This window comes from Cucurbita pepo, chromosome 18 (assembly GCF_057944985.1).
Source record: "Cucurbita pepo subsp. pepo isolate OVF chromosome 18, ASM5794498v1, whole genome shotgun sequence".
Lineage (NCBI taxonomy): Eukaryota > Viridiplantae > Streptophyta > Magnoliopsida > Cucurbitales > Cucurbitaceae > Cucurbita > Cucurbita pepo.
The window spans coordinates 11,710,720-11,728,585 of NC_141815.1; the positions used below are offsets into that span (position 1 = coordinate 11,710,720).

Below are 17,866 nucleotides of genomic sequence, written 5' to 3' on the forward strand. Positions count from 1 at the left end.
TTCTGCTCTCCTTATATAGGGATCGACCCTTCTCTTTACACAACGTTTTGGCAGAGTGGTTATCATTAGCTGACACTTTTTTTTTTCTTTTTTTTTTCTTTTTTTTTGGAGGAATTGTAAAAGCCTTCGAATTCCTGAAGTTCATATTTCCATGTAGAACCGTAAATTCCCCCCTACCCACACTGGCTTGAAGCCTCTTCACGTCATACCATCTTGTTTCATGGAATAGTATTGTTGCATGTGGACAGGTTTTGAGCAGCAGCAGGTTTATAAGGGAGTGAGCGAGTAGCCTACTTACTTGACTTACTATTTATTTAGGAGTATACTAAATGCCAAATGGAGAGAGAAACCATGAGTTTACGCCATTTATCCTTCCCCAAAATAATTGTATACAAAGGAGCAACTAAAAGAACGATAAAGAGAATTACAGCTACTGATATTACAAGCCAATTTTCTCCTAGCTTTGCTTCACTTTCCCCAAACAACCCTCTGTTGTTTTGCTATATAAGCTGCTCTCAACTTTGCCTTGTAGGGTTCCTTCCACAAAATACATTTCTGCGTCCAAAAAACCCAAGCATAAGTCGAACAGCCATATAAATGTACGTACTTGGGCTTAGAGGGACTGATAAGAAGATAAGAGAACTCACAGCAGACACCCACGCTGTGGCCTTTTCTTTTCTTTCTGTTTCTGTGGTGGCTTGATAACCATCCTTATTGCTGCATCAAACACTGCTTTCACATTCTGCAATACCAATTAAACAATCCAAGTCGAACCGCATGAACACTAATCCTAAGTTCTATGTTAATTATAATAGCTCACGAATTTGCAACATGTAAGGTAAAGAATGTTGTGAAGTGAGTACCTGCTGTGTTTTTGAGCTGCATTCGATGTAATATGTGGCACCAATTTGTTTACGGAGTTCCTCACCCTGATTTGATTGAACCATCAATATTAAGAGTTAAAATTCATCATAACCATGAGGTAAAAGCAAGCAGTGTAGTTTCCTACTCTCCCCTCCCAGCATATTGAACTAGGAAAACAATCACCTGCGAAGTGGTCACGGGCACCAATCCGGGATGATCAGCCAAATAGAATTTGTCCTCTCGAAGATCTAATCAACGAGAACTATCACAAGTTAATCCAAGAATGTTGCATTTAATTGATAGAATGTACGGTATGGAAACACAATAAATCATTTGCATCAATAACTTGAAGAATGAAGAGTAAGAGCTTTGTGATGGTAAGTGCATATGAAAATGAGTTTGGTGTCAAAAGGTATTAAACAATCAGCTAAAACAGAGCCAATGGAGCATAAAAGAGTATCTACCAAGAACCCAACTACCTCTCCTCTTTAAATGGCCGTGCTTAGCTGCACCTGCACCTGCACCTGCACCTGCGCCTACTATCTGAATTATTATTTGGCCCCCTCCAAACATTTTAACTCGTCTGCAAGTACATAGGCTGGTCCTCCTCTCAATAATTCAACCATTGAAAACATCACCTCTTTATAAATATCTACCCCATCCCACGAACAAACAACATCCTAACACTAGATCGAAGAGACGACAACGTTCTTCTCTGATTAAGTATCATTCCATTCGGAGGCCTGAACCAGGACCTTGGTCTAAACTCTAAACTCTAAACTCGCATCCAAAACCACAAGGGCCCGCCCTTCGGAAGGCATTCTAAACAAAGACAAGGGGGGGTTCTTGTCAATGACTTTCCTGTTTGCAAGCATGCCTACTTTAGTCAACCTCTTCTCAACTCCTACCTCCTTTTCAACAAATAAAGGAGATAAAATTTGCTTTGGTTATATCTAAATCTACTTCATTTCAACTACTTAGACTAAACAAAGGAAGTTTGAAACAAATGCACTAATATCAGAAAGAAGATGGCCTACCCAATTTGGTGCCAACCAACACCACCGGGACTCCAGGTGCATAATGTTGAAGCTCCGGAATCCACTAACCATGAGACATTCCAAGTTACAAACGTAAAAGATGATAGAGATTAGGAAAACAAAAGGCTTAGATTTAGTCACCTTCTTAAGTACATTTTCGTAGCTCGCCCGGCTAACCAGCGATAAGGCAAGGATGAAAACATCAGCTCCTCTGTAGCTCAATGGCCTTAACCTATTGTAATCTTCTTGACCTGTATGGCATTACAACCAAAGCCAAGTTTTAGAGTCTAAAATTCAAGGCTTCAATTAAAGCAAGCAACAAAGAGGGTGTACCGGCTGTATCCCATAGGCCTAAATTGACGGTGGTGCCTTCCACCACCACATTGGCACTGAAGTTATCAAACACCGTGGGTATGTAATCCTGATAACACACAATTGATTATGTTTTCTGTTGGAAAAAACACAGGCAATTATGATCATAACACCAAGGCAGGAGAGGAAGCAAGAACCATTTTGAATTAGAATACAAGAAAATAAAAGAAAGCCTCAAGAAGAAGAACTGCAGGGGAATTGGAATTGGAGCACAAAGTTGATTAGCAGTACAAGATTAGAAGATGAAACTACAGAACAAAAAGAACCCAGAAAGGAGATGAATGTTTTGATTAAAAGAAGAACAGAACATACAGTGGGGAATTTGTTATTGGTATAGCATATGAGCATGCAGGTCTTCCCCACAGCCCCATCTCCGACGGTGACGCACTTGATGAACCTTGAAGCACTGGAAGCCATTGAAGAAACCAAAACCCAGATGGGAACAACAAATTCGAGAGAGAGACAGAGAGATAAAGAAGAAGAGGAAAGGGAAAAAGGGTCGCAACAGAGAGAGAGAGAGAGAGAGAGCGGTAAATCACATGAATCTCACTTATTCACTCTCCCCTTCCTTCCCCGTTGTTTTCATCAACAACAGACACCCTTTTGGGTTTCATTACCCAATCAAAAGGCTTCTAGTTCCTACAAACAAACCCCATTATGCTTCTTCCACCTATGAGATAAGTTCAAATCTTGAAGGGTTTTTAGGTTTATAATTTTTTTTTTTTTTTTTTTTTTTTTTTTTTTTGAAAATTGTTTTACATCTCTTAATATATATATATATAAAAGTAGGGATGTGAGCTATTTTGTATTATTGGTATTAAAATTAATTTGAAGGCTAAAAAGGTGAGTCTACGAACAACTAATTTTCAAAATTATTGGGAACTTTCGGTTGAAGAAATAAGTAAAGATTAAGTAAACATAATAACTATGCCTCACCAGAATTAAAAGGAAAAAAATAATAATTTTTTGTAATAAAAAAAAAGGATTAATCATGCAAATGTGGCCCTTTGGATGAGTTGTGTTGCCAAAGTTTTGATTTTTGTTTTCATTTAAAATTATACCTTGGTCTGGGCTCCGCGGGAGAATTTTGGGCCAACTTCAAAACCCTAAATTGGTTGTGGAATATGGATCAATCAGATTCAGGCCCTTGGACTTGGAGGATTTCTTCAAGGATCAGCGGTGTTCATCCATGGATTTCAACCATTTCTGATCCTCATTAAGCAACCTCCCAAGTAGTCAGGTTCCGCCGCCGTGCTAGAGCCCATCCTCCTCTATTCTTCTTCTTATAGCCTCTGGGTCGGCGGTCGGCCGTCGATGATTGCATGTTTCGAAGTTGATCTGGCCGGAGAGCTGCCGATTCAAATAATCTCTTGCATTGGTTCAATGTAAAAGATCGACCTTCCTCTAAATATTAGAGACAAAAATTTGGGCTAAAGTTGGGCTGGAAATGATGGGCTTAAAATGTAAAATTGAAAAAGCAAATACTTTAATTCAAAATTTGGGAATAGTGCTTATGCGTTGCATAAATGATGGGCATCTTGCTTTATTCCATGGCATCATGGCTAACACATAATGTTGCCATAATGGGTAGAGATGGATGGAGGTTATGGTTGACAGTGAAGCCTTGGACGGCCATGCCAAAACCTGGATAGGCGGAAGCAAAAGGAAAGCCCCCACTTTCAAACTCCCAGAAAGCCGATGGGGTCCGAAATGGCAATGGTTTTGTTATGTTATGACAGTGAAACTGAGGCCATAACCCCACAAAGCAGAGGAACCTTTACCTTGCCTTGCCACGTAGTTGCCTCCTTTTTCCAACATCTGCACCGTCTCGATTCCTCCTCCCCCAATTTCATTCTCTTCTCTATAAATCTTCCCTTTCCCCCCTTCCTCATTTCCGGTCGGTTCACGGGACTCTCCGTTACCCACTTCAATTCAAGCATCGTCCTGTGAAACGGGCTTCCTTCTCTGCTTCTTCTAAGGTACGTTCATACCAATTTGTACATATGTTTACTCCACAGATCTTCACATTTCTTGCTCTTGATTCTTCTTCTTCTTCTTGCGTTGCTCAACTTATGAGCGGTTGCTGTTTTAAATGAGATCCTGCAAATTGGGTCTGTTAGTGGAGGATATGATCTAGCATTCTAGTTGCCCTTTGTCGTTGTGATTAGCATTCATACCCACCAGCCATTTCCTTGTCTGATCATATGCTGATCACCCACCAGGCCTTTTATATTTCATTTTATTAGCTCTCGGATTGATGTTTGCGCATGAACATCAGAAGCAGGTTTGTTTTGGATTGGAGATGCATCATTTTGAATGATATCAGATCCTTTTCTGCCATTTGTTGAAACTGGTTACTTACTTCCACTATGTCTCCAGATTTTCATGTGTAAACTTCCTAGCACATGGATGCCCTGTACTATTTATTGTTCATGAGGCAACCAAATCCATATGAACAAAGACCTGAAAATCTTGGATGGTTTCATTTGCTGTTCCTTTTGTTTCAAAGCATGTAGAAATATATAGAAATATGACTATCTGTATCAACTTTCCAGATCATAATGTTGCTAATACTTTGTCAAAAAGTTTTTAAATCTCTTTTTAATATAAAATCAGGCAAGTAGAACCTCGAGGTTTGTCTGTATTTGTGTATGGGATTGATTCACTGCTCGGGTTAGGCGAAAGCTCGGCCATAGCTGTTGAGGATTATTGGGAGTGAGTCCCACGTTGGTTAATTTAGTGGAAGATCATGGGTTTATAAGTGATGAATACTATCTCCATGGGTACGAGGCCTTTTGGGGAAGCCCAAAACAAAGCCATGAGAGCTTATGCTCAAAGTGGACAATATCGTACCATTGTGGAGAGTCGTGATTCCTAACAATAGCTGCCCCGTGTCTTTCACTTCATTCCCAGTAGTAACTTCTAATGTTCAAGCATATAAGTTTTGTGGCAGATTTTGGAAGTGCAGCTCGCTCGTTCACGATGTCATCTCCAAGCAAAAGGAGAGAAATGGATGTCATGAAATTGTAAGATAAATACCCTTGTTATTTATCAACATTTCCTATTCCTATTTGAGTCATTCGTTATTGTGGTTGTTCTATATGGTCTTTGTGGATGACTGTTTATGAGCCTTTCGACAACCAAGGAGACGCTATGTTGAATATGAAAATGATTTACTTACTAGTACTGCAATAGGTTAGAGGAAAGTAACACGTGTTAACGATGCTCACGAAGTTCTTCTATTCCACGTTTTACCTGCAAAAAGAATATCAAAGTTTTGTAGACAATCATATGAAGCTAGTTAAGTTCCATGGTGTGTGTTTATAGTCCTTGAACACAGTGATGATTGTAGTGAGCTGTAACCGAGAGTGACCATGGCAGCAAAAGTAGTGCTTGTCGTGTTGTTGCTATGCTAACTAGAAAACATATTGATCATGCTCGCCTAGAACTGGCCCAGCATTGTGGTGATTTCAATAGGTGCGCTATCTCTTACGTTACGTTGGCTTGTGTTGTCCAGGATGATGAGTGACTACAATGTGGAGATGATAAATGATGGACTAAATGAATTCAATGTGGACTTCCATGGTCCCAAACAAAGTATTGCTCGACTTTCACCTCTGTCCAATATGATGCATTTCGTAGTCGTTCTTGTTTGGCAGTCTAAACCGAATTCGTTTATGTTATTTGGAGTCTCCTGAAAATTTATCCTTGAAATGAGGTGTTTTTCCACTGCTTTCCTGTGTAATTCATGGACACTGTTTCACTTAAGAGGTGCAGCCTGTTCCTAGAGAGTATTAATCCATGAAGTAAGTTAAGTATCCTTGATTGATCCTTGCAGGCTTATACGAAACTGGCGTTTGGAAAATTCGTGTCGAGCTTCCTGATGCATATCCATATAAGTCTCCTTCGATCGGTTTCGTGAACAAGATCTTCCACCCAAATGTTGATGAACTGTAAGGAACTGTATTTTCCTTTTTAAACAAACCATCAAATGGTATCACCTATTATTCTTACCCAAGTATTTAACCTGCAGATCTGGTTCTGTGTGCTTGGATGTGATTAACCAGTCTTGGAGTCCGATGTTCGGTAACTACCCGTCGCCCCCATCCTCACTAAACCTCAGTATTTTGTGCTTATCTGTTCTGTACTGAGACTCATGGTTGTGTTGATTCTTACCTCTTTCTTTTGGGGTTTGCAGATCTTTTAAACGTTTTCGAGGTTTTTCTTCCTCAGCTTCTCCTTTATCCGAATCCTTCAGACCCGCTTAACGGCGACGCAGCATCGCTTATGATGAAGGATCGGAAACAGTATGATGAGAAAGTTAAAGGTAAATCTTTCTCACTGTGTTAACAAAACTTTGATGAATTTTAACTCAATTTCAATATCAACGTCCATGTGGGTACAGAGTACTGTGAACGATTCGCGAAGAAGGAGAATGACATTAAATGCACATCAGAAGACGAGAGTGAAGAGGATGAAATGAGCGATAACGAAAGTGGTTCAAGCGACGACGACGACGTTGCTGGACATGCCGATCCCTAACGGGAAGTGAAGGCAAGGCTAGGCATTATATGATATCAATGATTTCTTCTTCTCCATTTAGCAGCAGCTACTGAATTTCGATGTTCGGGTTTCTATGTTTTGACTGGTTTGTATGATTATAGTATCGAAAATGGCGAACGTAAGTGTTAGATTATTCGTAGATTTTCATTCAAATGTACGAGCAGACAGTCCAGTAGGGGACATAAAGATTAAAGCAGCAACCTTACAATACTTTTATCAGTTAATCAAATAGACTACATACGACATATATATACATATATATACACACACATATATATATACATACACACATATATATATATACACACACATATATATCTATAATTATTTGGTGTCTAAACTTTTTGAAAGTTAAAAAAATTGAACAAAATTTGAAGGCTAAATTTGTAATTTCACTTGTTAAATAAAAACTAATGTGAAAAAGAAAAAACAAAAAGGGAGGGAAGAAAGGAACGCTGGGCGCATCGACGGACACTCCCCCGAGTCCCGGCGTTTCTTCCTCCCAAGCATCACTTCACCATACCTGGCTCGCCATTAAATTTGTTGAAGGGCTTTCGGCGCGACCATCTTCCGGCAATGGCTCAGCCGGAGAGATCCACTTTAAGGGTCTCAAACGTTCCCGAATCCGCCGTAGCCGAAGACCTCTTGACCTTTCTCAAGTCCAAATTGGGTCCCGACTCCGTCTTCGCCATCGAAATCTTCACCGAGCGAAAGAACTGGAAATCGCGCGGCTCTGGTCGCGTACAGTTCACCACGCTCGAGGCCAAATCCAAAGCCCAGTCCCTCTCCGTTCAAAACAACCTCGTCTTCAACACCCACAACCTGAGATTCTCCGAGACCAACGATGACATTATTGTGAGGCCAATACACGCCAGAAACAGGACCGAGAACGGGGTTTTGCATGTGGGTTTTATGCTGAAAGAGGATCACATGAGTGTTTTGGAGTCTTGGGAAGGTGTAAAAGCTTGGATTATGCCGGAGAGGAGGAGGGTGGAGTTTTGGATATGGCGCGAAGACGAGTGCTATAAGCTTGAAGTGATGTTCGAGGAAATTCTCGAAACTACTGGATATTGTTTGGGAGATGAGAAATTGAACGCACTTCTCCTAAAGGTAAATTCCCACAATGACTATGGCGATGATTTGATTTGTATGCCCGCGTTTCACTAAATCTCACGATGAATCAAATTGTTGTTTGTTCTTGCAGCTCAAATATGCGCCGAGAATATATAAAAGGATTTCCGGATCAAACATGGCTTCCAAGTTCAGCAGCAGTCGCTACCGTCTATGCAAAGAAGAACATGATTATCTTTGGATTCGGACAACAGAGTTTTCTTCTCTGAGATCAATAGGTCAGTCCACTTCCTTTTGTTGGGAAGTTGAAGAAGATTTGCAGGCTTCAGATATCTTTTCTAGTTTCCCACTTTACAGGGAAACTCCAAAAGATATTACATTAGAGGATGGTGGAGAATTTTGCTCTACCTCAGAGGCTGTTCCTCTGATAAAATCTGGGTTAGTTTCTAATCTAGCTTATGAGCTTCAATATCAGCTCAATTCCTTAGTTCATATGCAGAAAATTAGCCTTGCTGCAGCCAGCAATGATCTGATTGAATTCCTTAGCACTTTAGGTACTGACACTGCGTTGAATATACTTCAAAGGTTACATCAGCTGAAGTTCATATGTTATGATCCCTTGTCGTTTCTAAAGACCCAATTACATGTTCTAAAAAGGAACTGCAAAGTTCTTCCTTCGTTGTCTCAAAAGAGGTTGTCGAATAATGTGATGAACTGCTATAGAGTCCTTGTTACACCATCAAGAATTTATTGTTTGGGACCTGAGCTTGAAACTTCTAATTATGTTGTGAAAAACTTTGCATCATATGCTTCTGATTTTATGAGGGTTACTTTTGTTGAAGAGGACTGGAGTAAGCTTCCTGCAGGTGCCGTTACCACGAGTATACAGCGTGGCTTACTCTCGAAACCTTATAGAACTGAAATCTATCACCGAATAGTTAGTATTCTTCGAAATGGAATTGTTATTGGAGCCAAAAGGTTTGAGTTCTTGGCCTTCTCAGCTAGTCAACTCCGATCGAACTCTGTTTGGATGTTTGCTTCGAGCGACAACTTGAAAGCAGAAGAAATTAGACAGTGGATGGGCTGCTTTGAAAAGATTCGTAGTATCTCCAAATGTGCAGCTAGGATGGGTCAATTGTTCAGTTCTTCCACTCAAACTCTTGTTGTTCCTACCCAAGATGTTGAGATTATACCCGATATCGAAGTGAATTCTGATGGTATTGACTACTGCTTCTCAGATGGTATCGGAAAAATTTCGCTTTCATTTGCAAGGCAAGTAGCTGATAAGTGTGGATTGACTCACATCCCTTCGGCATTTCAAATTCGATATGGTGGATACAAAGGTGTCATTGCTGTTGATCGTAATTCCTTTCGTAAACTATCTTTGCGTGATAGCATGCTTAAATTCGAATCGAAGAACAAGATGCTCAATGTTACCAAGTGCAGCGACTCCATGCCTTGCTATCTAAATCGAGAGATCGTTACTCTTTTGTCAACTTTGGGAGTGAAGGACGAAAGCTTCGAGGCACTGCAGCAAGAACAACTACATCTTTTAAGGAGAATGCTGACGGATAAAGTCGCTGCTTTGAACGTCTTGGAAAATCTGAACGGTGCTGATTCTAATAACATTCTGGTGCAGATGTTAAACCACGGGTACGAGCCTAATATTGAACCGTACCTCTCAATGATGCTTCAAGCACACTATTGGAACCTGTTTTCTGATTTAAGAAGTAGATGTAGAATATTTGTTCCAAAGGGCCGGATCCTCCTAGGCTGCTTGGATGAAACTGGTATATTAAACTATGGCCAAGTTTATGCCTGCATAACCTTGACAAAATTCGAGCTTCGGGACAGGAACCAGAACTACTTCCATAAGATAGACGAGACGAAATCTATATTGCTCGGGAAGGTAGTTGTTACAAAAAATCCATGTCTTCATCCAGGAGATGTAAGGGTTCTTGAAGCTATTTTCCATGTAGAACTAGAGGAGAAGGGATTGGTGGACTGTCTTATATTTCCTCAGAAAGGAGAAAGGTACACTTCTTTTGTAGGCTTCATAAACATAGCTAAAATTTATTCAATACTCTGCCACTGTTGAATCTTTTTTGCAGGCCACATACAAATGAATGTTCTGGTGGTGATCTTGATGGAGATTTATATTTCATAAGTTGGGACGAGAATCTGATTCCGCCCAAAACCGAAGCACCGATGGACTATACGGGACGGAGGCCACGTATAATGGATCACGATGTAACACTAGAGGTATATGAAATTTTCAAATATGCATATTATGCAATTTGAAATTCAAAACAGAAATTGATCCTCTGGTTTGTTGAATCATTGAAATTTTCAGGAAATTCAGAAGTTTTTTGTTGATTATATGATCAACGACACATTAGGTGCCATTTCGACTGCACATTTAGTTCATGCAGACCGTGAACCGAAAAAGGCCCTAAGCTCAAAATGTTTAGAACTGGCTGCACTGCACTCAATGGCAGTCGATTATGCAAAAACCGGAGCGCCAGCAGAGATGCCTCGAGTTTTAAAACCTAGGGAGTTTCCAGATTTTATGGAGAGATTTGATAAACCAATGTACAAATCCAATAATGTACTAGGAAAACTCTACAGGGCTGCGGTTAAGACGATGGAGCAAGAAAGGTCAAGACTTGTGTGGACAGAGGAGACTGCTGCAGCAATTTATGATCATGATCTTGAAGTGGATGGCTTCGAAGCTTTCCTTGAAACAGCTGAAAGTTTCAAAGTCATGTACATTGAAAAAATGAGCATTGTGATGAACTACTACGGGGCGGAGTATGAAGATGAGATATTGATGGGCGATCTTCGAAGTCGAGCATCATATCTGCAACGTGACAATCGCAAGTACGGCGATATGAAGGATCGGATCTTGCTTTCAGTTAAGTGTGTACGTAAGGAGGCCAAAGAATGGTTCGAGAATAGCTGCGCCCCACATGAACACAAGATGATGGCTTCTGCATGGTATCATGTAACTTATCACCCTTCTTACTTCAAACGAGATATGTTCTACTTTAGCTTCCCATGGATTGTACATGATGTTTTACTCAACATAAAGGCAATGAACTCCAAAAGACGTGAAGCAGAAAAGAACTTGTAGCCTTCCTGTTTGTAACCCAAACATATCATTAAGCTTCTATCTTTCTGAATCTAACAGCAATAACAATTTTCTTGGTCCTTTTTGTTTCCTTTGACCTCCCACGTTTTTCTTGGTCCTTTTTGTTTCCTTTGACCTCCCACGTTGACTAATTAAGGGGTTAATCATAGGTTTATAAATTCATCTCTAATGATACGAGATCTTTTAGGAAAACCAAAATCAAAATCATGAGAGTTTATGCTCAAGGTGGACAATATCATACTATTATGGAAGGTTGAGGTTCCTAACATGGTATCAAAGTCTATGTCTTTAACTTAGCTATGTCAATAGAATCCTCGAATGTCGGACAAATGGTGTACTTTATTCGATGACTCTAAAGAAGGGTCGAGACAATTCGAGAGGTTTGACATGCCACCTACATTTAAACTACAAACTTCAGCCACATCTGAAAACACCTTAAATCTGGTATTGTGCCTTCCACAAAAACCCAATCTCATTGCGGAACGGTGAAAAGGAGGGGAAGAAAGTGTCAAACATAGCCCACTATTCAATCCATACAACGACAATACATATACAAACATTATACAGCTTTTTATTACACCCACTTCAGACAAGCAAGTCCCCAAATCAATATTATTATATACTATGAGGACATAATTTATTCTTTTTGGGAAGAAAAAAAAAAACCCTGTAATTGCATTGTACACTGATCCCATTAGGAAGAAGGAGAAAGGAAACCCCAAAATTAATTGAAACGTATTTACTTTTGAGAGTAAAAAAAGAAGAAGAAATCTACTGGGGGAGGTGATGGGCCGACGATGTCACATGTCACCTAGCTCAATGTTGGATAATAACAGCACTAAACACGGCGTATTTTAGTAGAATCAACGCACCTTTACGCGACGGTAGATATATCCTTCCCAGTGGCTCCTCCGGTCTTCAACGGCGTCGGTATTGAAGCGTAACGAGCAGAGAAGTTCCGATACCGATTGAAGTCGTCATTATCGTCGTCCAATTCCCCAATCTGCCTCGAACCTTCATCAAAATTCATAGCGTAACTCAGGGGATCGTATTGAAATTTCCCAGGCCTACCAGCAGCAGCAGCACCACCACCACCACCACCGTTCCGATTCCGGTTAAATCGGCGAATGAAAGTCTTCCATCTCGGTCCAGCGACTATCTCAGACCACTCTCGGATCTTCAAAATAACCCTAACGCCTCGCGCCCACCAGCGCCCCTGGCTGTGAACCTGCGACGCCCTAATCCTCTCCCACCATGATGGCCCGACGGCGACCGCACGGCGAGATTCCAAGCACGATAACCGGAAACAGCCGCACCTGGTGGTCGGCAACAAAGAATTGGAATTATCCGCTTCACAAGGAGGAGGCTCTTCTGCATCTGGATACGCCATTATCGAACTGTACCGATGGGTTCTGTCAGCAGTCTTATACGCCACAATCAAAATGAAACTGAAACCAGCTTTGACCTGTGTGACCGGCCACTTCCGGTCACCAAAACGGATTTGAAGCGACTAACCGATCCAAATACCACCGGGAGTAACCATTCATTCGAGTTTATCTAGTGACGTTGGAGCGGTTGTTTGGAGGGAAGCGGGGATTCTAATCCGGTGTTCCAAAAGTAGGATAAAGGTGGGACCGATGCTTCGTTGTACCCAATCACTAAATCAAGATGGGTCCCACTTTTTAATCCGACATGTCGTCATCCATTTCGCACTGACTTGTCGTCCTTGCTAGCTGCTAGGTAGCTTACATTAACAACTTCGAGCGACAGGACGTTTTGTTGTTGTATGCATTGTATATTTCTTTTAAACATTTTGCATAAGTTATTTTCGAAAATGATTTCATTTCTAAAAAATATTATTGAATGTTTTTTTTTTTCTTCTCTATATATTCAAACAAATGGAAAATCTTACTTATTATATACAAACAAATCCTAAAAATTAATAAAAATGAAAAAATCTCGTAATTAAATAGTTTTTTTTTTACGAGAGAGATTAGGGACTAAATTTATAATTAAAAAATAAGAATAAAATCAGCTTAAAAAGAAAAGAAACGAAAGGTGAGAGACTTACTCAAAGCATCACCAACTTTGTGACTGTAGAATACACCTGGCAAGGGTCCCCACAGGCAGGCCTTGGAGCCTTTGTGTTGGGTTGAAACAATCAACAAGGAGAATACACCATCAACAAACAAATCATTGCATTCTTATTATAATAATTCAAACACTAAGTAATAATCACAAACACAAATAATGAACTTCAACTATGAAACAATTTGGTAGTTGTTCGGATTGTGACGAACGAATCCCCCGAGCGATGGAGAGGGCAAAGTCAATCGTCATTATTCATTTCCAACAGAAAATCGTGAAGAAACGAGAGGAAGTCGGGTTCTTCGATGAATGGGAAATTCAATGTCCCGCCAATTTTTGAGCAAAAATGAACCAAGGATTTCTTATATAGAAAAGAATGGTTACCTGAAAGAACAATGAATCCTTCATTGAACAAAAGAAAGGCTTTGTAAGAACATGAAACCCTTTATAAAAAGAATGATTGTTCTGTAAGAACTAAACCAGTTCGTCAATTGTACAAAGCTATGGCTAATTATAATTTGTATCTGAAACCTGTTCTTCACTATATCTGTCAAAAAGAAAAAAAGAAATAATAATAAATAAAGAAGAAAAACAACTTTATACCATTCCTAGGTTTCCAATGGCGATCTTGTTCTCTGCTACTCTCGAATCCGGGAGAAGGCGAAGAACGAGTATCGTGAAAGCAGTTATTTACACCACCAAACCAACTTAACTCTACCCAAGCAATTATCTTCCTGAATATGAATCCGTTGGCACCAGTGACTGTGGCAAAGAATCGGGTATAACCGAAACAAGCCCGACTCCGTAGAGGTTGGAATAAGAAAATCAAGTGAAACAAACCTTCCCAACGTGACAACTCTTGCTTAATGCACGTGCAAGGACGGATTGGATCTTCGGCATCAAACATCATCCTCGAACAAAACAGGAGTTTCAAAACTCGATCTCAGTTTACGGCTACTAGAACAGTTGGCCAGGCTTTGAAGCAAGGTCAAAACGTCTGCGGTATCGTCTAAATAGTATTTGGCTTTGCTAGGCTTTTGTCCCACAGTACAGGCAAATATCATCGGGGGCGTAGCAAGGGATAAGCTATAGCTTCTACTCAATATGCTCTCGAACATATCTTCATCGGATCGATCGTCTCCAATGCACATCACAAAGTCGGGTGCTTTATCAGAATTGACCATTGTGGAAAGAACTCTTTCAGCAACTAATCCTTTAGTCACACCCTGCAAACAATGACACAGTAGCAGTGATGACGACAATTGCTCAGCCTCCACGAGATGACAAGGAAAAGGTGAGCCGAAGCAGTAAATACCTGTGGTTTTACTTCGACGATCTGCTGGCCTCTTTTGACGACTACGGGTTCGTTAGCAAGGACGTTTTCAAGGTGGTCCAAGAGCTCCATGGCCTGACACGAACCAAAATAAGGATCGGCGTCTTGATAGTGCCATACCAAGGCACTATCCTTGGTCTCTATGTATGAACCATCGGTTGCCTCAGTGTATAGGTTCATCACAGGTTCTGCAATCCTTTTCCAGTCAAAGTTTTCAGCCAATGGACTAACTTCCCAATCAGAGTCCCTATTCCACCTACAAATAAATCAAGACCCCATATGAGAATCAAACCTGTTTGATTCGACTAAACGAAATAAGATTACATGACGAACAATGTAATTGGTAGGTTAAGTTTGATACCTCAAGTAGTACCCGTGTTCAGCGGCAATACCTAGATTCTTACACGAATCGAACCATGAACCGAGGGAAACTTTCCCCCTGCCACTAACAATGAACACGGTGTTCTTTGGATCCGTGCAAAGGTTGTTGATGATAGAAATGACTTCAGGTGATGGGGATTTGACCACCAAAGTTTCGGAAACCACAGTCCCATCATAATCCAAAAATATCGCTCTCCTAGAAGCGTTTCGATATGCAGAGCCAATATGTTCAATGGAAAGCTTCCTGAAACTTGGAGAAAGTGACAAAATTCTGAAACTTAAACCTAAACCAATGCCCCAGCAACGTTTGCTGTAGTGTTCTTGGCATGCTCGCTCCAAATCATGCAAGAAACTGCGAGCCCAGTAAGCAACATCGTGAGAGCTAACGTATCTGTAATGCTTTTCGTGCCTCAGTTGCTTCTCTAAAGCAGGCATGGTGACAGCTGCATAAAGTGCATCAGCTACAGCGTCAAAATCCCAGGGGTTTACCCTGACCGCACCACTTAGGGACGGTGAACAACCTATAAATTCCGACACGACAATCGTGCTGGTACGAGGTGAACTCGGGGAGACTTCCAAGACTTTATCCATTTTTGAAGTTCCCTGTCGACAAACAATGTACTCATATGGAACTAAGTTCATACCATCCCTGAGAGCATTTACAATGCAGCACTCCGCTGATACGTAATATGCAATCTTCTCGTGAGGAGGAATAGGATGATCAATCAAGATTACAGGTTGATAGCCCGGACAACCAAAAACCTTGTTAATCCTTTCGGTTATCTCATAAGTCTCCCTTTTTGCTTCTTGTACATCATTCCCATTGCTCCGTGCTGGATTTAGAATTTGCACCAGAACGACATTGCCTCGTAACTCTGGATGCTGGCTCAAGAGCTGCTCCATAGCTAGTAACTTCAGACCTATACCTTTAAATATGTCTATGTCATCAACACCAAGAATAAGTTTCTTTCCTTGGAGATTTTCTTTGATTTCCTTGACCTTGATTGAAGTCTGTGGTTGGTCTAATGCAAATTCAAGTCGACCCATATGAACCCCAACAGGCAAAATCTTGATGTATATTGTACGGCCAAAATACTCGAGCGTGAGATACCCTCGTTTAGATTCATACTCCAAACCAAGCAGTCTACTACAACAAGATAGGAAGTGGCGAGCGTAATCAAATGTATGGAAACCTATTAGGTCTGCATTAAGTAATGCTCTCAGAATCTCATCTCTAACAGGAAGAGTTCGGTATATTTCCGATGAAGGAAACGGACTATGAAGGAAGAATCCGAGCTTGATTCGACTGTAGCGTTTTCTCAAAAAAGTAGGGAGAACCATAAGGTGGTAGTCATGAATCCAGACATAATCTTTTTCTAGATTGATTACCTCCATAACTTTATCGGCAAACCTTTTGTTAGCCGAAAGATACGCTAGCCAAAGACGTCGATCAAAGCGGGATCCATGGTAAGGGGAAATCGGCATCATGTAATGAAAAAGTGGCCACAAATGTTGCTTACAGAATCCATGATAGAACTGTTTCTGAAGGTGCGTAGGAATGAAAGTCGGTGCACAGTTAAATTCCTCCAACAGTTTCTGAGAAATCTCGTCTTGCTCCCGGACATCAACATCGACCTTTAAAGACCCGACATATATAACATCTACATCAGGTGAGAATCCATCCTTCAGCTGAAGCAGAAGCGAATCCTCGTCAAAACTGAAGCTCCATTGCCCGGAATCTGTATCCTTCTTAGCATGAAGAGGAAGAAAATTTGCAACTATAATTTTTCTCCCTTGGCCCTTCGACGAGGAAACCTCCGAATCCTTATCGGAAAATATCCCGGAAGCAGTCAACACCCGTGGAACGGTTCTTGGTGTAGGAGGAAAATCCAACATATCCGAAGACGATAGCTCTAACAAACTCAAGCAAGAACTTGACAGCATGGCAGTAAACAATCAGATCGTTCCAATCGATTGATTACCGATCGACGTTACAAACACAGAATAATGAACAAAGTACTCCTGATTACCTACCAAGAACCTGAAGGAAAACAAAAATGTAGGAAAATCTCAAACCTTCATTGTTCTCTTCATGGTTGAAACAAAGAAGTCTCCTATATCTACTCATAACCACAGCCAGACAACTACGAAGATTAGCCTATTAAACGTGTCTCATTTCAAGTTTTGAATCAATTGTAAAAGCACGAAATCAAGAACTTAACAACTCCATTATATTATCGTCTAAACAGCTCAACTAAACAGAAGAGATTATGGAAACCCTCTTGATATTTGAAGGGCTAACCATAAGAATCAATCCTCAAAAGGGCCAATTAGAATGCAGGAAGATCCAGAGGGGGGAAAAAAACGGATAAAGAACAAAAAAAATTGGTCGTTATCTGATCCAACTTTTTATAAATCTAAACCGACAAGATGAATTTAAAATTGAAACACAAGATAAGGACAAATGTCAAATGGAAATGCAGTTATCCTTATCCTTAAGTTACTGAAATGTTGGGTAAACGAAAGCATATAATAATTGCAATTCACTTTCTTGTAATCGCTTTTAGGTTGAACAATAAACAAATCCCAAATGTTGGATTTCCAGATCATCCATCCATTCATTCATTCATTCATTCATTCATTCATTCATTCATTCATTCATTCATTCATTCATCTGTTTGTTTCCTTAAGAAGAGAGAAATCCAGGTAATGAAGAAAACGAAAAGAAGAACAGAACAGAGTACCTGAATGGAATGGAATGAAAACAACACCACCTCTGGATTGATGATTCCGTAGACGATGGAGAAGAAGAGAAGCAAGGAAGAACGGGGAAAAGGGTGTGGGTAGGTGGAGGAGAGAAAGGGAATGGATTGAATCTAATTTGGAGGGGTTTCAGGGAAGCGGAAGAGAGGGAAGAGACGCGGCATTACAGAGAGAAGGAAGGAATAAGGAGGGGGAGAGGGAGGAGGAGGAGGACGGGTTTGGAAAGTGAAATTCATGAGAGGG

The 17,866-nt window shown here is 40.6% G+C and overlaps 5 protein-coding genes across 5 annotated transcripts; 2 read left to right on the forward strand and 3 right to left on the reverse strand.

Moving 5' to 3' along the window:
* Window positions 1-339: 339 nt before the first annotated feature.
* On the reverse strand, window positions 340-2,974 carry LOC111780225 (rac-like GTP-binding protein ARAC8). Its single transcript, XM_023660565.2, has 8 exons — window positions 2,586-2,974; window positions 2,235-2,322; window positions 2,043-2,152; window positions 1,902-1,965; window positions 1,048-1,112; window positions 864-929; window positions 648-742; window positions 340-555 (listed from the first exon to the last, which is right to left on the reverse strand). The coding sequence occupies exons 1-8, from the start codon at window positions 2,688-2,690 to the stop codon at window positions 516-518; spliced, it is 633 nt and encodes a 210-aa protein (XP_023516333.1). The 5' UTR covers window positions 2,691-2,974; the 3' UTR covers window positions 340-515.
* A 907-nt stretch (window positions 2,975-3,881) lies between these two features.
* On the forward strand, window positions 3,882-7,079 carry LOC111780226 (ubiquitin-conjugating enzyme E2 5). The gene is made up of 7 exons (XM_023660566.2): window positions 3,882-4,252; window positions 5,227-5,299; window positions 5,791-5,870; window positions 6,112-6,226; window positions 6,307-6,359; window positions 6,472-6,600; window positions 6,679-7,079. Exons 2-7 carry the CDS (start codon window positions 5,256-5,258, stop codon window positions 6,813-6,815), a joined length of 558 nt encoding a protein of 185 aa, XP_023516334.2. The 5' UTR covers window positions 3,882-4,252; window positions 5,227-5,255; the 3' UTR covers window positions 6,816-7,079.
* Window positions 7,080-7,250: 171 nt separating this feature from the next.
* On the forward strand, window positions 7,251-11,128 carry RDR2 (RNA-dependent RNA polymerase 2). The gene is made up of 4 exons (XM_023660559.2): window positions 7,251-7,946; window positions 8,041-9,941; window positions 10,019-10,169; window positions 10,261-11,128. Exons 1-4 carry the CDS (start codon window positions 7,413-7,415, stop codon window positions 11,038-11,040), a joined length of 3,366 nt encoding a protein of 1,121 aa, XP_023516327.2. The 5' UTR covers window positions 7,251-7,412; the 3' UTR covers window positions 11,041-11,128.
* Window positions 11,129-11,564: 436 nt separating this feature from the next.
* LOC111780229 (uncharacterized) lies at window positions 11,565-12,899 on the reverse strand. The gene has a single exon (XM_023660570.2). The coding sequence runs from the start codon at window positions 12,446-12,448 to the stop codon at window positions 11,933-11,935; it is 516 nt and encodes a 171-aa protein (XP_023516338.2). The 5' UTR covers window positions 12,449-12,899; the 3' UTR covers window positions 11,565-11,932.
* Window positions 12,900-13,570: 671 nt separating this feature from the next.
* Window positions 13,571-17,866, reverse strand: LOC111780223 (putative alpha,alpha-trehalose-phosphate synthase [UDP-forming] 9). Its single transcript, XM_023660560.2, has 4 exons — window positions 17,605-17,866; window positions 14,841-16,901; window positions 14,462-14,735; window positions 13,571-14,372 (listed from the first exon to the last, which is right to left on the reverse strand). Exons 2-4 carry the CDS (start codon window positions 16,802-16,804, stop codon window positions 14,046-14,048), a joined length of 2,565 nt encoding a protein of 854 aa, XP_023516328.2. The 5' UTR covers window positions 16,805-16,901; window positions 17,605-17,866; the 3' UTR covers window positions 13,571-14,045.

What these genes read in the sequence shown, in the direction of transcription:
- LOC111780225 (XM_023660565.2), bottom strand. Translation starts at nt 2,690, where the DNA reads ATGGCTTCCAGTGCTTCAAGGTTCATCAAGTGCGTCACCGTCGGAGAT. An exon ending in TGCCCGTGACCACTTCGCAG is followed by an intron (nt 930 to 1,047) that starts GTGATTGTTTTC and finishes CAATCAAATCAG; the next exon opens with GGTGAGGAACTCCGTAAACA. An exon ending in GCAGCTCAAAAACACAGCAG is followed by an intron (nt 743 to 863) that starts GTACTCACTTCA and finishes TTGGTATTGCAG; the next exon opens with AATGTGAAAGCAGTGTTTGA.
- LOC111780226 (XM_023660566.2), top strand. Translation starts at nt 5,256, where the DNA reads ATGTCATCTCCAAGCAAAAGGAGAGAAATGGATGTCATGAAATT. An exon ending in GTCTTGGAGTCCGATGTTCG is followed by an intron (nt 6,360 to 6,471) that starts GTAACTACCCGT and finishes TGGGGTTTGCAG; the next exon opens with ATCTTTTAAACGTTTTCGAG. An exon ending in GTATGATGAGAAAGTTAAAG is followed by an intron (nt 6,601 to 6,678) that starts GTAAATCTTTCT and finishes ATGTGGGTACAG; the next exon opens with AGTACTGTGAACGATTCGCG.
- LOC111780223 (XM_023660560.2), bottom strand. Translation starts at nt 16,804, where the DNA reads ATGCTGTCAAGTTCTTGCTTGAGTTTGTTAGAGCTATCGTCTTCGGAT. An exon ending in GAACACGGGTACTACTTGAG is followed by an intron (nt 14,736 to 14,840) that starts GTATCAAACTTA and finishes ATTTATTTGTAG; the next exon opens with GTGGAATAGGGACTCTGATT. An exon ending in TCGTCGAAGTAAAACCACAG is followed by an intron (nt 14,373 to 14,461) that starts GTATTTACTGCT and finishes CATTGTTTGCAG; the next exon opens with GGTGTGACTAAAGGATTAGT.
- LOC111780229 (XM_023660570.2), bottom strand. Translation starts at nt 12,448, where the DNA reads ATGGCGTATCCAGATGCAGAAGAGCCTCCTCCTTGTGAAGCGGATAAT.
- RDR2 (XM_023660559.2), top strand. Translation starts at nt 7,413, where the DNA reads ATGGCTCAGCCGGAGAGATCCACTTTAAGGGTCTCAAACGTTCCCGAA. An exon ending in TGAACGCACTTCTCCTAAAG is followed by an intron (nt 7,947 to 8,040) that starts GTAAATTCCCAC and finishes TTGTTCTTGCAG; the next exon opens with CTCAAATATGCGCCGAGAAT. An exon ending in TTTCCTCAGAAAGGAGAAAG is followed by an intron (nt 9,942 to 10,018) that starts GTACACTTCTTT and finishes TCTTTTTTGCAG; the next exon opens with GCCACATACAAATGAATGTT.